Source organism: Aplysia californica, unplaced genomic scaffold (assembly GCF_000002075.1).
Source record: "Aplysia californica isolate F4 #8 unplaced genomic scaffold, AplCal3.0 scaffold00032, whole genome shotgun sequence".
NCBI lineage: Eukaryota > Metazoa > Mollusca > Gastropoda > Aplysiida > Aplysiidae > Aplysia > Aplysia californica.
In genome coordinates this window covers 1,375,223-1,390,557 of record NW_004797302.1, presented here as the reverse complement: position 1 = coordinate 1,390,557, position 15,335 = coordinate 1,375,223, and the positions used below count along the sequence as shown (strand labels likewise).

At 40.6% G+C, this 15,335-nt stretch overlaps 1 protein-coding gene across 1 annotated transcript; it reads right to left on the bottom strand.

Moving 5' to 3' along the window:
* Positions 1-2,421: 2,421 nt before the first annotated feature.
* Positions 2,422-14,855, bottom strand: LOC101853761. The gene is made up of 10 exons (XM_005091598.3): positions 14,403-14,855; positions 13,850-14,024; positions 11,748-11,895; positions 9,823-9,940; positions 9,112-9,300; positions 8,047-8,112; positions 6,380-6,434; positions 5,367-5,580; positions 3,820-4,052; positions 2,422-2,593 (listed from the first exon to the last, which is right to left on the bottom strand). The coding sequence occupies exons 1-10, from the start codon at positions 14,527-14,529 to the stop codon at positions 2,503-2,505; spliced, it is 1,416 nt and encodes a 471-aa protein (XP_005091655.2). The 5' UTR covers positions 14,530-14,855; the 3' UTR covers positions 2,422-2,502.
* Positions 14,856-15,335: the final 480 nt, after the last annotated feature.

Genomic DNA, 15,335 nt, shown 5'->3' with positions numbered 1-15,335 from the left:
CCCTCTCAACCCCCTATCCCTCTCCCATGGACCTGTTGGTCTAAATTGAGTTCTTTGCACACATGAAAGGTTTTGCCACGATGACCCCCCTTTGTTTCAAATTTGTTTTCTCCCAAGTGCTCGCGGTCTCCGGGCGACTATCACTGATAAAATCAGGAGCCTGATTTGATGGACATTTATCTCATCCCCGGGTTCCTGCGCTGACCATTTCGCGCGAGTGGTCATCTCTGGCTCACGCGTCACCGGACCCGATCAGGGGCGACAACCTAGGCCGTTGATTGCGTTAACACGGGCCGAAGGGAGGTTATCGAGGAGTGACCCCTCGGGTGCTGGCGATTGACTTGTGAGGGAGTCTCAGGCAGGAACACGTTCTACCAACTTGACTGTTTTGTTTGAATTTGATTGAGCTGAGTCTTTATACCCAAGGCAGGAAAATGTGGGTTATTTCCGAAACAGAATTTATGGTTAATAAACCGAGTTTTCTTTCTAAAACGAAACAAAGAGCTAAAACCTGTCATCTCCGCCTCCCCCTCCCCCCCCCCGGCAAAAAACCACTACCCCATCCTTCACCCTGCTCCTCTTATCCCCAAAGACTTCATAAATAACACAGGAGTCAAATTTCTAAGACGTCAGAGCTAGGATTTGGACCAGAAGCCAAGGTCGTGGTCTGATATTTTATTACCTGAATGGACGGTATACCCGTGGTTATAATGTATGGGTTATTATTTTTTTAATGTATTTTTTTCACGTCCCCATCGATACAGTTTTGTTCATTTTGGAGGCGAGACTTCTATCCTGCATGCCACGATCAACCCAGGCTGAGACGGGTACAATATCGCAACTGACCTGAGAGACCGAGGCTCTCGGTACAAATTCTCCCCACACAGTAATCGAACTAGGGTCATCTGTTCTGTGTGCGATAGCGAAGTACCTGACCTCCACACCACAGACACCAGTGTGGCAGTAATAAATACACTGTGGTTGAGCGAGGGCAAAAGCGCTGGAACAGCATTATGACGAACTTGCAACTAAGATCACTTTAAAAGGAGTAGACCCTTAGTCGTATTTTATAATGAAATCCGCACAGTTTGATTTGACTGATTAACTTCCAACAGGTTTTCAGTTTAGGTTTAGTAAGTGTTGTAAGGCACTATCGGCAAAATTGGATCCTGCAAATGTCGAAGCACAGAGGTAAAAAAAAATGGTATAGGTTTAACGCCCCTATCAACACTGTTATGTTATTTAAGAGACTGGCTTAGGGGTGTTGCTAGAGAGTAATATACAAAGAAATATAAAAGTAGAGATTATGGCGATAAATGTTTGATATGACACACGGGAAACCCCCCCCCCCACAACATCTCATCTCCCGCCAAGCATCAGTCTGCTTTGTTTGCGCACATGTTTTTTGTTGTGCTCCTCAAACTTGCACGTTGAAGTTGAAATCATTTAAAACTTTAATGTGTTGAAAATAAAATTAATCATACATGTCGGGCATAGGTCATTAATATAGATCAGAGGTCACCATGAGGTCAGTTTCTCTGGCACTCTTCCATGCCGCCTTTTGGGAATGATACAACTTGGGTAATGTGGTTTTATTATACCCAGATGATGGCACTTAAGAGGGCTAGATGAACTGACAACTCGGTGACTCGTGTTTCATAATAATTGTGAGGCAGCGTGGTGAAATCAGGCGCTCGCCAAAATACAGAAATCGAGAGAAACAGGCCTTTTTTTTTGAAAGTTTGTAAATTTTTACAGAATTTTAATTTTTGGGCTCAACCTCTTAAACGTCCATATAAAAACACATTTCTTTGTGAATTTTACGAGAAAAAAACCCATTGATTAAAGGCACAAAATATGCCATTTTTCTGTTTTCAAGGACTTTTTAGCTTTTGGAGTTACCAAACATTTGTGGCCATTTTCTCGCTAATTTCAACCATGAAACCAGGCGACCGCAGTTCTTTCAGTCTGTCGCAGAGTTCTATAAGAGAAAGACGGATATTTATCTCTTTGGAAGCAAGGCAAATAAATTGGCTTTCAGATGATACCAATAACTCTATGTGTCCAAAAAGTTGATTCCACAGCGTCGTGACCCAATGGACCTTTTGTCATCAAAATAATGGAATCATTTCATTGAACTAGGCAATGAAAATCATAATATGTGTTTTATAGATGTAAAGTTCATGCATCACACTCTTTTTGGCTTTAATTTGAAACAATTATAATCTTTATTTTAACACAAAACATGCGCGGCTTCAGAAGTAAGACAAGGTAAGCAACCAGTAAAATAGGCTGTGCAAAAATGTACGAGTTTCTTCCCTTGTATGAGGACAACGAGGGGAGAGAGACACACAAAGAAATTACTGGGGGCTTTTTTGTTCAGTTACTTTTGTACAGTTAAATCCAGTCAGAAAACAAGTGTGCAACCGTACTGTCTGTAACAGGGACTTTATTTGTTTCTGTAGAGTGTTCATTTATTATTCTGCAGACTCAGATCATGACTCAGAGCATGACGTCGACTGAGTAGAAGCTGACAGCGCCGGCAATACTGCTCACTGCGGCCACCACGTTCTGCCCAGCGTCACTGATCCAGCTGGGGATAGAAAACATAGTAATGATATTATATCAGAAACGAAACCGTCCGTCTTTATGTTTTTGGAGTTTTTTGAGTTGACGTTGACATTGCACTTACCCCTTTACTTTTTATAACAAATAAGGACAAAATAAAAGCAAACTCTAAATCAAAGTACAACACAATCTTCTCTAAAATTGTCTCCTTTCACCTCCTTTCCTGCCCTGTAATAATGCTCGGTCTCTGCTTTGGTCTCATCTTTCTGCCCCCACCCCTCATCACCTCCTTTGCAGCTTCCTCTGGGCTCCTGACTCTTTCTGCAGCCTTTCTGCTGTTACTCCCTGGCTCCTTCTTACTGCTGTTTTTCAGCCACACCCCTGATCTTCTGGTAAGGAAAGATCTACACCTAGCCTTCTCGGACAAGGGCGAAAAATCTCGGAGGGCCCGTGAGCAAGTTGTGCACGTTAAAGATCCCTTGGTGGTCTAAAATCGATAAGAGTAGGCTTCGGTCGCCACCCGGGCAAAATTCAAAATGTCCTACTAACTAAAAATATTAGGTGTGTCCCGCGCCCTCATATGACCGTATGCAGTTGAGAGCGCCGTAAAACACTCCCCTCCCCCCCTCAAAAAAAAAAAAAGAAAAAAAGAAAAGGAGTAAACGACAACGTGAAGACCCTCCAAGAACACGGAAACAGAGTAAACGACAACGTGAAGACCCTCCAAGAACACGGAAACAGAGTAAACGACAACGTGAAGACCCTCCAAGAACACGGAAACAGAGTAAACGACAACGTGAAGACCCTCCAAGAACACGGAAACAGAGTAAACGACAACGTGAAGACCCTCCAAGAACACGGAAACAGAGTAAATAAAAGATGCCGAAATTACAACATGAAGATCAGCACAAACCAAATCGAGGTGATAAAACAATAAAACACAAGGCCCCCAAAACACCAGAGCGACAACTACACAATCAAACAAGTAAAATAGTTCAAATGCTAGGGAAGTGTATTTACCCACCGTGGAAATATAGACAGAGAAATAATAACCAGTTTAAAGGCCAAAGTTGGTTAAGACATTTACATCTTTTTGGAATAAATTTTGGCTTAATGATAGATGGCACGAGGAGACTCAAATCGTGAAATCTAAACTCTTACGAAAAACGAAAGAGGGTAAAATGCGAAAAAGTGTATGCGAAACCCCCCCCCCCCCATCCCAGTCAAAAAATCCCGGTGTGCAGTACTCACATGAGGTCTGTAATCCCCGGCTCCCCCACGGCGTCAGTGTCTAGCTTATAGCTCTCAGTCCACGTCAGGCCGGGACTGCCACGTCTTTCAAAGCCCTCAAACGCCACGTCAGGCCCCTGGGTGCTATTGCCGGTGATACTGAAGAAGTAAAGGCCGCCTACGTAGCCGTTGGCAACGGCCACAACTTGGGTACCGTTGATGTTTCCAGTGGCGATGGCTGTTGGGTTTGGACCCTGTTAGAAAGCAAGTGGTTTGGAAATAGAATAAGATAGTGCTTGCCAACCGAGGCGGTATTGTCGACTGGTGGACGATTTGGTAATTTTGGTGAGCGGCGGGGATCACTCGGTTAGTGACAGAATTTAATGTCGGAAATATATACATGTAAATGGGCGGTAGGGAAATTTAGCCTCACAAAGGTGGCAAAAGAGCGTGTTGGCTGTGAAATAATGACTTATTACGTAAGGTGTCTTCTCCCATTCACCCCCTCCCGCAAAAAAGGAAATACACCACCCCATCCCACACCCCTTTCTTCTAAAGTAAATGAGCTGTGTCTGGTACAGTACTGAATAACTCTGTTTGCTGATTGAAAACTAAATGGTCACAATGAAGCCACAGAGAAGCAATGAAAATCAGAATGTTAAATTATAGATTATCAGTAACAGTATTACGTCGTACTTAACATACTGCGATTCATTCCAATATCTAATTTGTTTTTCTCCTTATCACGTACCAGTCAATGTTAGATGAAGCTGTCTCAGCAGCAGTAATAATAAGAAAGAAACGCAGGACAATACAAACTTTTCTTCGCCAGCTGCGCGAGAAAAACATTTTGTATGTCCATCCAATGGATCTACGCGCGCGTGTGTGTGTGTGTGTGTGTGTGTGTGCGTGTGTGTGTGTGTGTGTGTATGTGTGTGTGTGTGTGTGTGCGTGCGTGTGTGTCTGTGTGTGTGGGGGGGGGAGAAAGAAAGAAAGAGAAACAAACAGAAAGATAGAGAGAGAGGGAGAGAGAGAGAGAGAGAGAGAGAGAGAGAGAGAGAGAGAGAGAGAGAGAGAGAGAGAGAGAGAGAGAGAGAGAGAGATTAAAGAGGCCGGACCTCTAAATTTGACATCACCGCTAAATTAAAAAATGCACGTACAGTGCTTTTTCTAAGGGCACAGCCACCCAATAATTACGAGTACAGTAGTAGCCAAACGTCGGACGATCAATGTTAAAAACAATCAGGAAACGACATATACAGTTTTTGGGACACCTGAATAAACTTTAGGGTCTTGAACATCTTGCTCTCACTGGCAAAATTGAAGGCAAACGAGGTAGGGGTAGGCCAAACAATCTACTTGGGGAACCTAAACAAATGTGTGACAGAGAAAGATCAGGGAAAGGTAGCTGGGTTTTTTTTAGAACATCCGAGCAAAGTATTGAATGGAGAACCATGATTGTCGATGTCTGTCGCTGATCTGGCTCTGTACGATGATGATGAGTAGCCAAACCACTAATCTACCGATACCACCAAGCATTTTGTAGAGCTAAGACTAAGAGTACTCACAAACATAGGAGATGTCCTGTCCGCATTCTGCGTCTGAGTGTGAGTGGCACTCGTGTAGTAATTGTTGTACATGGCCTTCTGGTTGTCCTTGACATTGGTGCTGGTGTAGAAGGTCTCCAGGAGGTCTCCGCTGTCGTAGACTCGCTGCATGGAAACAGCATCCATCAGGGACCAGCCACGTCCGCCGTAGGTGAGTAGGTAGTCGTAGCCCATTCTGGGAGGTGGGGACAGTTCTTTTAAAGCCTTATAGCTTTTGTTGTTTTTGTTCGCTGTCGTTGTCGTTGCTGTTGTTATTTATTGTTGTTGTTGTTGCTGTTGTTGCTGCTGTTGTTGTTGTAGTTATTGCTGTTGTTGTTTTTGTTGTTATTGTTATTGTTGTTGTTGTTGTTGTTGCTGTTGTTGTTGTTATAGATTTTGTTACCGTTTTTGTCATGTCTGTGTGTGGGTGACGGTCAGATGGATTTTAAGGGCAAAAGAGTCTGTAATAATTATAATTTATCTGTTGCACCATTCTCCGCCGTTGTTGCTGTTGCTGGTTTTGATGTTGTTGTACTCACTATATTCAAATAGGAAATGTGTAAGCAAAATTAATCTGTTTTAAATATTGCGCTCATCCCCTTATGTTGGCCCAACTAAAGATCAAGTGAGTTTAGCTGTCTAGTGATATTGTTTTTTGTGTTTTTTTTGCTTTATGTTTTTCTATCTTATCGTCAGGACAATAACTGAGTCAAATTAGGTATATCATTATGTTGTGTTTGTTATAAAATACAATCTTATTGGCAAAGAAAAAGACAATAAAGATACGTGTACTGAGCTGCTGAGTCATATATATTTTAAATTGAGATTTTGTATCCCAGGTTCTTTAGTTATAGCTCTGCTTGGCCTTTTTCAATTGCACATTTAAATTTAATTGTATTTCTTAATATTGAGCACACACAGAAGCTAAAACTTTACTGTACAAAAAATAGACGCAACGAAATTAAACCAGTTTTTTTTATCATTATCAAACTTACTGCAAGGGGTTGTAACCGTCTTGAATAGATTTCAGTCGACTGAATCGCATACGGGCTGGTGGAGAGAAAAGGGAGTTTTTTTCATAAGGAAGGCATTGCAACTGAGGTCACAAAGGTTTTACGCTGTATGTTAAATTGTGAGGTCGAATATACCCTGGACGCATAACGCCACAAAACACCATCGCGAGAAAGCAAACGCTTTAAGAATAACAATGTTCGACCCGGCTTTATTCACACACTCTATGTGAACTGTAAAAAAAGAAGAGTTGAAGCAGACCACCCAAAAAAAAAAGATCTACAAAGACATCCTGAAAATTATGTTTCTGAAGTAAGTCTAAATAAATCCCTTGGCAAGGGAGAGCCTAGCTCTTGACAGACCTGGTTGCATGACAGTAATTGCAGAGGGAAGCAAAATGATTGATATTATTAGGCTTCACTAAATAGAAATTCTGTTAGAAAAGGGAAAAGCCCGATAGGTGCGCACTTTCACACGTGAAAATGAAGCATTTAAAAGCTCGAAATGTGGCACTCTTCTCCTCCAGAATTGGTTTCATCGGCTATAGCAGAAGACACGCGTCATCAGAATAACAATTTATACCACTGTTGAACCTCTGTAAGACGGCCACCCATTGTCGAGGAGAGAACGTTTTAGATAATTTCTCGTGTTAGGCAGGTGTGATCAAAATGCGTAGGACTGCCATAAGACTTATCAAAACCGGACTTTGTTTACTTTTTGAAAAAAGGGGTGGTGTGGGGGGGGGGGGGGGGGGGGGGGAGTAAAAGAGGGTGATAAGAATATTGATGTTGCTGTTTTCTAATTTGTATTTTGTTTACATACTTTACTGATGATTTTATGCAGATTGAAGTAAAACGAAATGTGAGGGGATTGGGGGGGGGGGGGGTTGTTAGTGTTTTACGGCACTGGCAACTGCATAAGGTCATGTGAGCGTACGGGACACATTAAACTTTTTAAGTTAGTAAAAAAATTGTGAATTTTGCCCCGGTAGCGGCCGAACCCTACTCTTATCGATTTTAGACCACTAAGGGATTTTTAACCAGGGCAACTTGCACACAGGCCCTCCGAGATTTTTCGCCATTGTCCAAGAAGTCTAGGTGTCGATCTTTCCTACAAGAAGATTCGGGGTGATGTTGAAAGACAGCAATAAGAAGGAGCCAAGGGGTAACAGTAGAAAGGCTGCAGAAAGAGTCAGGAGCCCAGAGGAAGGGGCAAAGGAAGTGAGGGGGTCGGGGCAGAAAGTGGGCAACGAAAGCAGACGACAGAACATTGTTCATTGTTGAGAGCAGAAAAGGAGGTGAAAGGAGACAATTTTAGAGACGAAAATCTTTCGGCTGCTACCCTAATTCGAACCCGGGGCCTTTGAATGAGAGGCCAACACCTTAACCTCTAGGCCACGAGAGCCCTCAACGAAATGTGTCAGACGGGGAAGATCGGGCACCATGAGAAAACCACATTAGTCGCCAACACTCGGAGAACGAGCCATGCTTCTATGGCAATCTCATGTTGACGTCCATTTCTTCGTACGTACTGGGTAAACAGTGACCCCTTATTTCACTAAGGAAAAGTTTACCACAACAGTAAGCCGTAACTTCATCTTTTGCAGTGAAATCATTAACTGAACCATAACCAACAAAGAAAGGAGACTTACATGTCACAGTGGTGAGGTTTGCCTGGAGTTCAGCGGCCGTGTTTTGAGTCACCATGCTTGTGAATGCTGAAGTGGAGAACGGAAAAAAAGATCAATAAATAAGCAAATAAGCAAATAAATACATAAATATATAAATTTAAAAAATAATAAATACACACATAAATACATAAATAAATAAATAAATAAATAATAAATAAATAAATAAATAAATAAATAAATAAATAATATTTTAAAAAATAAATAAAGTGTCTCACTGTCTGAACAGCATAGGAAATTATGTTCAACATGGGTAAACCTAAGAACTCAGAGAATCTTAGAGAAATCTGTAAAACTTTGGGCTGTGCAGCAGTGTTGTATGTTACAGAAGATAAGTAAATCACAACAAAACCCGAAAAGGCACCAGTCTACATAATTATGGCATACAAAGACGTATAATTGGTGTAATTAAAAGAATATATTCTTTTTTAAACCTTGCCTCCCCCTAAATCTGATCCCTCCTGCCATCTACTTCCTCCTAACTACCTTCCTCCCCATTCAGCCTCAACTCGTCTGCTTCCCCCTTCTTCCCTAACTCGTACTCCTTGTGCTACTCCTCCTCTTCGTAATCATCATCATCATCATCATCATCATCATCATCATCATCATCATCATCATCATTCGTTTTACAACAGAAAAAGTACTACAGACATGAATACGGCTAGGTATAATTTAATAAAATGATCACCACCATCGTCATCATCATCATCATCATCATCATCATCATCACCACCACCATCATCACCACCACCATCATCATCATCATCACCACCACCATCATCACCACCACCATCATCATCATCATCATCATCATCATCGTGGACTGCAGAAAGACCAAATAAAATGGTGGCGACTTGTGCACAAAAGATCATGCACACATCATCATCATCATCTTCCTCATCACCCTCCTCATTACCATCATTATCAACAACAACAACAACAACAACAACAACAACAACAACAACAACAACAACAACAACTACAACAACAACAACAACAACAAAATGTCATATTCCCCCCCCCCCCCACCTTGTTTCCACGACCGTCCATCGGCACTCTCGTCGAAGTTACACAGAGTGGTAGACCCGCTCCTCACGGAGTACTGTTTGATCCTCCCGCCGTCCGCTGTGGCCAGCCAGGTCTTGTTGGCGAAGGTGAAGGCCACGGCGTGCCCAGGCTGGTACAGACTGTTTATGACGTGTGGGTTTTGGTTAATACCTGGTGCAAAAGAAAAGGATAATAATTTTATGAAAAATACATACAAAAGTGATGGATTGGGAAAATAATATTATTCTAAAGGTTTCCATTGTTACATTTTGCACCTTCTTTTTAAAAGAAAAAAAATGTATGTCTGCTGCGCTGAGGTCAGCCAGGTCCTAATGACGAATGTATTAGGCCATGAGGTAAAATCTTTTCAGCAAGAATTTTTCTTATTGGCTATACCAGACGCTACTTAATCATTGTAATTTATTTCTCGTCTTTGTTTCTCTGAACTCCTTAGCAGATACGCTGGTCATCGTCAGAAGTTGACAGACGAAATATTCCAGAATGCTTTGCAACAAAGGAATAGATATAAAAGTAACGATACTGGAAAGCTAACAGTGTTGTGAAATGATTCATCGCGCTGGCAGCCAAGGGCACATAAGGAAAACAGCGTCTCTAGAATTTGCCAAGCAATCCGGTGTGGGGGTCTTCTCTAAGAGTTAAAGTAACCTTCATAAAATAAATAATGTCACAAACCGCCATCTTCATAGCTGGTGTCCATAGCCATCTGCTCCCAGCTCTTCATGCCCAGATTGTGGTAGGTCATGGGAGCAAACGGATCTTTGAGATCCATTCTTCCGATGGCGTTGTTTGTCTGTAGAGAGACAAATATTGACATTATATACATATTTTTGTATGTTTAACGTGGAGTTAAACATACAATTTTAAGGCTATCCTTCCGTTTTGCTTGGCCCTATCGGGGACGGAATTTAAATTTGGGGTTTTTACCTCCCTGACTACCTCACTTGGTTGAAAAACAAGTCAAGTTTTTCAACCAAGTGAGGTAGTCAGGGAGGAAAAAACCCCAAATTTAAATTCCGTCCCTGATATGGCCAAGCAAAACGGGAGGATAGCCTTAAAATCTCCCAAAGACAATCAAAAGTTCAGAACGCCACCTTGGGTATTGCAACGTGTAAAACCAGAACAAACCGCTCGGATGCATGCCCCTGGCTGTAGGAATAGGAATAGATTACGAACAGCAGGCCAAAGAAACCAATATACAAAATGATACAAAGCAGTCATGATTGTGTGGAGTGTAAGCTTCGGGTTTTTGTGATCAGTACGTTGTTGTTTCTGATTGTCACAACTCATCCGTAGTGTGGCAATTAGTCAACGGGAAAGTGCTGCAGCAGTAAAATTATAACGTTATAGATTATGCGGTTTACGTCAGTAAAAGACTTTAACGGGAATTATCGAGTCGCAGTTATATCTTTTAGCCATGGAGCATTGTGGTTATATTTGTCTTCGAAAAACAAAAAGGAATGATACTTAAGAAGTTGAGTGTAGATCCGTTTTTCCCATCATGAATGACATTGCTTACTTGTGAGCCATTTTGTATTTTTAGTTCTTCAGTGAGGATTACATGGTTAGTGACAATTATCATGCAATGCCCCACTTAGATATGCATCGCTGTCTCAGAATTACACAGTTCTATCTGGCATTTTTGTACATTTTGAGTTACTAAGACTAAGAGGTCAGGAATCGAATGCTCTATCTGCTCTTTCAAAATCGTAGAATTATTTTGAGTCGTTGTCAATAATATATGCAAAGAGTTGCATTAAAAAAAGCTTGAAATATTGTGAGACTCAATATTTTACGTCCCATTTCTCAAAACTAGGTACTAAGTACATAGAATTTTGTAGTTTTGAGGTAGTGACATGTAGGTGGGTGTTACGAACATGTTTTTCTTTGAGCAGCGGCTAAACTAGGCACTGGTTACAAAAAGAGTTGCCACTCTACGTCAACTTGAATTACAAGATTCTATCTGCTCAGTACTTAGTTTTGAGAAATTTGACGTCAAGACTTTTGAGTTTTACAAGTCAAGTTTTTTTCGAATGCAATTCTTTGAATATCTTGACAACGAATCAGAATAATCTTACAATTTTGTTAAAGTAAATAGTACATAAAAATTTAGCTTCTGGCCTCATAGTCTTAGTAACTCCAAACGGTCACAAATGTCAGATATGCTCTGTAATTCTAGGGTAGCGACTAGCCTATATCCATTTTATTGTCACGATTTCAAACAAGTTTATTTTTCATTATCATTTCTTACACCACACAAATTGTAACATCACGCAGTGGTAGATACGTACCTCTAAAAACAAACAAAGAAAGATACCACAAAAGTTTTTTACCATATAGTACGAGGTTACTGTTAGAATAAACATCAATGTTTATTGTTTTTTCGAGTCTTGTAATTAAATTCCGGCATATGGTTGAATGATTCATCTGATGTGATAATTATGTACTTTTGTCTGTTTTATTTTTCTTTTCATTGTGCATTTTAATGAGAGTAATGTACAGTTTAAAATTTTATGCAAATGTTTTTACGGTCCTGTGCAGCCCAAAAAAATCTCTCTGCAACAATAACGTATTATCCGCTATTTTATCTACTCCTATACCTGGAAGAGCATGTAAGCCACGTTGTTCTCGTCCACGGTCACGTGGACAGGCTCTATGTCTTGTACGTGTGTGGAGACGGCGGTGTGAGAGCCTGAGTCACACTTCGTGAACACCTCCCTCACACCCGCGCCCTTTATTGCTCCCTCGCTGGAAAGATAAAGTGGACGACATTTTAATCATAATAGTAATAGTTGTAGTAAAAAATAAAGAGATCTTCCAAATAAAGGCTTCTGATGATGATAGACTAACTACGTTTCAGATTTCATTTTTTTCTTTGGGTGGGCGGGGTGGGGGATGGGGGGTTCTCAGCCACTACAGACACTGCATTTCTTTTTTAATTCGACATTTTGGGCTCAGTACATCTGGGCAGGTGCCTGACGAAAAAGGGAACAAATTATAGTATTTGCAACCCGAGAAAGGGACAATGGTCGAAAAGACGTCTTGTGAAGTGATTTGTTGGGGGGGGTGGAAAATTGGAAGAAAGTGTGGATTCATTTTTTTTAAAAATCCCTTTCCCATTTATATGAGAATGACGCCATCTGATTTGTGTTTAAATGTGTATTAAGTGCATACTTAGTATGACATATAACTGGTACAGATAGATATTCAAGGATTTTAGATGTAAGTCAATGATCTGAGAGCAATGATGATTAATTTTTAGAAATAATGGTTGGGATGAGTGATGATGTGGGATTGCTTTTAAGTAATTCAAGAGTTAGTCCTATCTTCTGCTGCTCTAATGAGTCTCCAGGGACGTGGGCACCCTTTATCCCGTTCCCTACAAGAACCATCTTTAATGTCATCGTGACGTTCCGAAATAGTAGTCACAGTCTCTGCTAAGGTGACATTGTTAGTGTTAGTCTATTCTATCGCCCCAAGACAAGTGTCGAGAGGATCTAAGTAGGAAGGCAATACAGTGGCATGTATGTTGGGGTATTCGTAAGCGGGTTGTAGGCAGTAAGTTGACAAACAGATTATGAACTTTAAAAATGTACAGGATCATCGAACCCGAGTCGAGAGGGTACAATATACACCGGACGGTGTAGATTATTAGCGCCGTGTTTCAGTAGGTGTAAAACAGACACGCACCTATTTAGAATATGCATTCGAACTCGCACTTACCGTCACCTTAGAAAATCATCTGTACAAACGACCACTTGTCACTTCCTCTCTTGGGTATTTTTATTCCTATAATATTATACTTACATTACCTAATTGTGTTGCAACTGTCGTTAAACCCTTACTATAAACTAGATAGTATAATGACACAGTCCAAGCCGTCTACTTGTCTAAGACAACCACTTTGCTTCTCAACAATTCTGCTGTTTGAATTAGAAACCTTGATTTTTTTTTTTATGAGGTCGGCCCCTATTGTCAAGACAACAGTAGTTTATTAACTTGTCACTCTCTGTGATGTTTGTATTGTTTGAATAGTCAAGGGATAGAGATTACACGTGGGTGGTTAGAGGGTGCCCCTGGTAGGTCCTACTTCTAAACTTTCTCTCTGTTGTTTCTCTCTGTCTGTCTGTCTTACTTTTTCCCAGCACTAAATGACCAGTATTGTGTCGATATGCTTCTCTTTACTCAAACAAACAAACAAACAAACAAACAAACAAACAGATGAACAGGAGATTAAAAGACCAAACTAAATTTATGATAGAAATAATTTGTGTACATTTTCATTTAAATCTATTAATCATATTTTTATGCTGTAGATTATTGTTCAGATTCGCAACACTTGATTTTCCGCTCAAAAAGCAGAACAGGTAGCCATCTGGAACAATTTCGACTCAACGTGGGAGTACAATGTCAACTATAATAATTTACTATCACCATAACTGACTACAGCCGACCTGAATGACGCAGACGGGCTATGTCAACCCTGAGTCCAAAGCCTTTTTCCCACTCAGCCCGTGTTGGCATTGACAGGCATGGTAGAAGCGTACATTCTGAATGACCTAAATTATTAACTTTGTAAACTTTTCCCCCTTGTTTTTCTTGTTTTGTTTTGTTTGTTCGTTTTTTCCCCTCTTTTTTTGTTTGTTTTTTTAGAAAGGGGGCGGGGGGCATAAAATCACTTACATTAAAATAAAGAACCGACCTGAAAGGAATAGACCTCCTGTCGACATTCAGACCAAAGCTTGGTATGAGGATGTCTACCGCAGGCCTCGGGTCCTCGAAGACGCCGTTGATCGTGTGCACCTTGCCCATGCTGGCGACGACCAACTCATTGCAGTAACTGTTCCAGGCTATAGATTTGGGGTCGAATCCTTCCACTGTTGAGGTGCAAGGATAGAAAGAAGAGATGGGATTAGAGGGGAAAATGGAAATGAAAGGGGGGAAGGGTTAACGGTATGTTTCTGTATGTATGTAACGCGCTTAATGTCATTTTTTAAAAAATGGTTGATTTGACAGACAAGTGAAATTTACTTTTGGGACAGACCTCGTAGATACATCGAGTAGTATACAAACTCAGTTTTATTCTGCTTTTGTATCGGCCACGATCTACTCATTCCTCAGTTTATTTTCCATTCCACTTGCATTTAAAATTGGCAAAATTTAGAGTAAAAACGTGTCAACTCCTAGCTTTTAATTAATTTTGAATGCGCTATAAAGTGTGTAAATCGACACATAAATTGATGGGGGAATCCAACCTGTGGTCACAGTCTTGAGGCGGAGAAGGACCTCCTGTGGGTCGGTAAGCAGCTGGTAAAAATGTACATGACCTCTCTCACTCAGGTCCTTAGATTCAAAACTGACGGAGAGGAAATCTCGGCCCATACCCCCACGGCACACCTGGAAAAAAGTATCAACACATAAAAGTCAGCACATCCTAGACTGGGTTATCTCTCCTATTGAAAAGAACTGTGTGAAAGGCATAAACGTTCTGGACAAAGACATTTCGGATCATTACCTTCTTATTGTTGACTTGAACATCAAAAGACCAAGGAAAGAAATAAAAACAGTTAATTTCCGGCATCTGAACGATATAAATTTACACCAGTTTCAATGTGACTTTCGTGATGCTCTTGCTATTAGTTCCCCTTTTAATATAGAAACCCTCAATACCATCATGAGGAATATTTTAGATGATCATGCTCCAGTTAAAAAAGGAAAATGATCTCATCGACCTGTTGGTAGGTGGTTTAATTTAGAAATAAAGGGTGCAAAAAAAAAAGAAAAAAGATAAGCGGAAAGAAAATGGAGAAAAACACGACTTGAAGTGCATAAGGGAATATTTATTACTATGAAGAATTCTGTTAGTAAAATGATTACCAAAGCCAAGCGTACTTTCTTTTTGTCAAAATTTGAAAATGTTAAAACTTGTAAGGAACTTTTTGATGTCTCTAGTGAACTGCTTGGCAACCAAAACAGAACAATATTACCCCCTGGCACCAATAAAGATCTTTGTAGTAGTTTTTCAGACTTTTTTTCTTAAAAAATCACCTCCATCAGACAAGAGCTCGAAATAATGTGCGCAATTGCCCCAAATTACCATCAGTTTAAAGGGCTAGTCATCGATTATTTTACTCCAGCAACGGAAGAAAAAATCAAAAAGATCATATTAGATAGTCCATCAAAAAGTT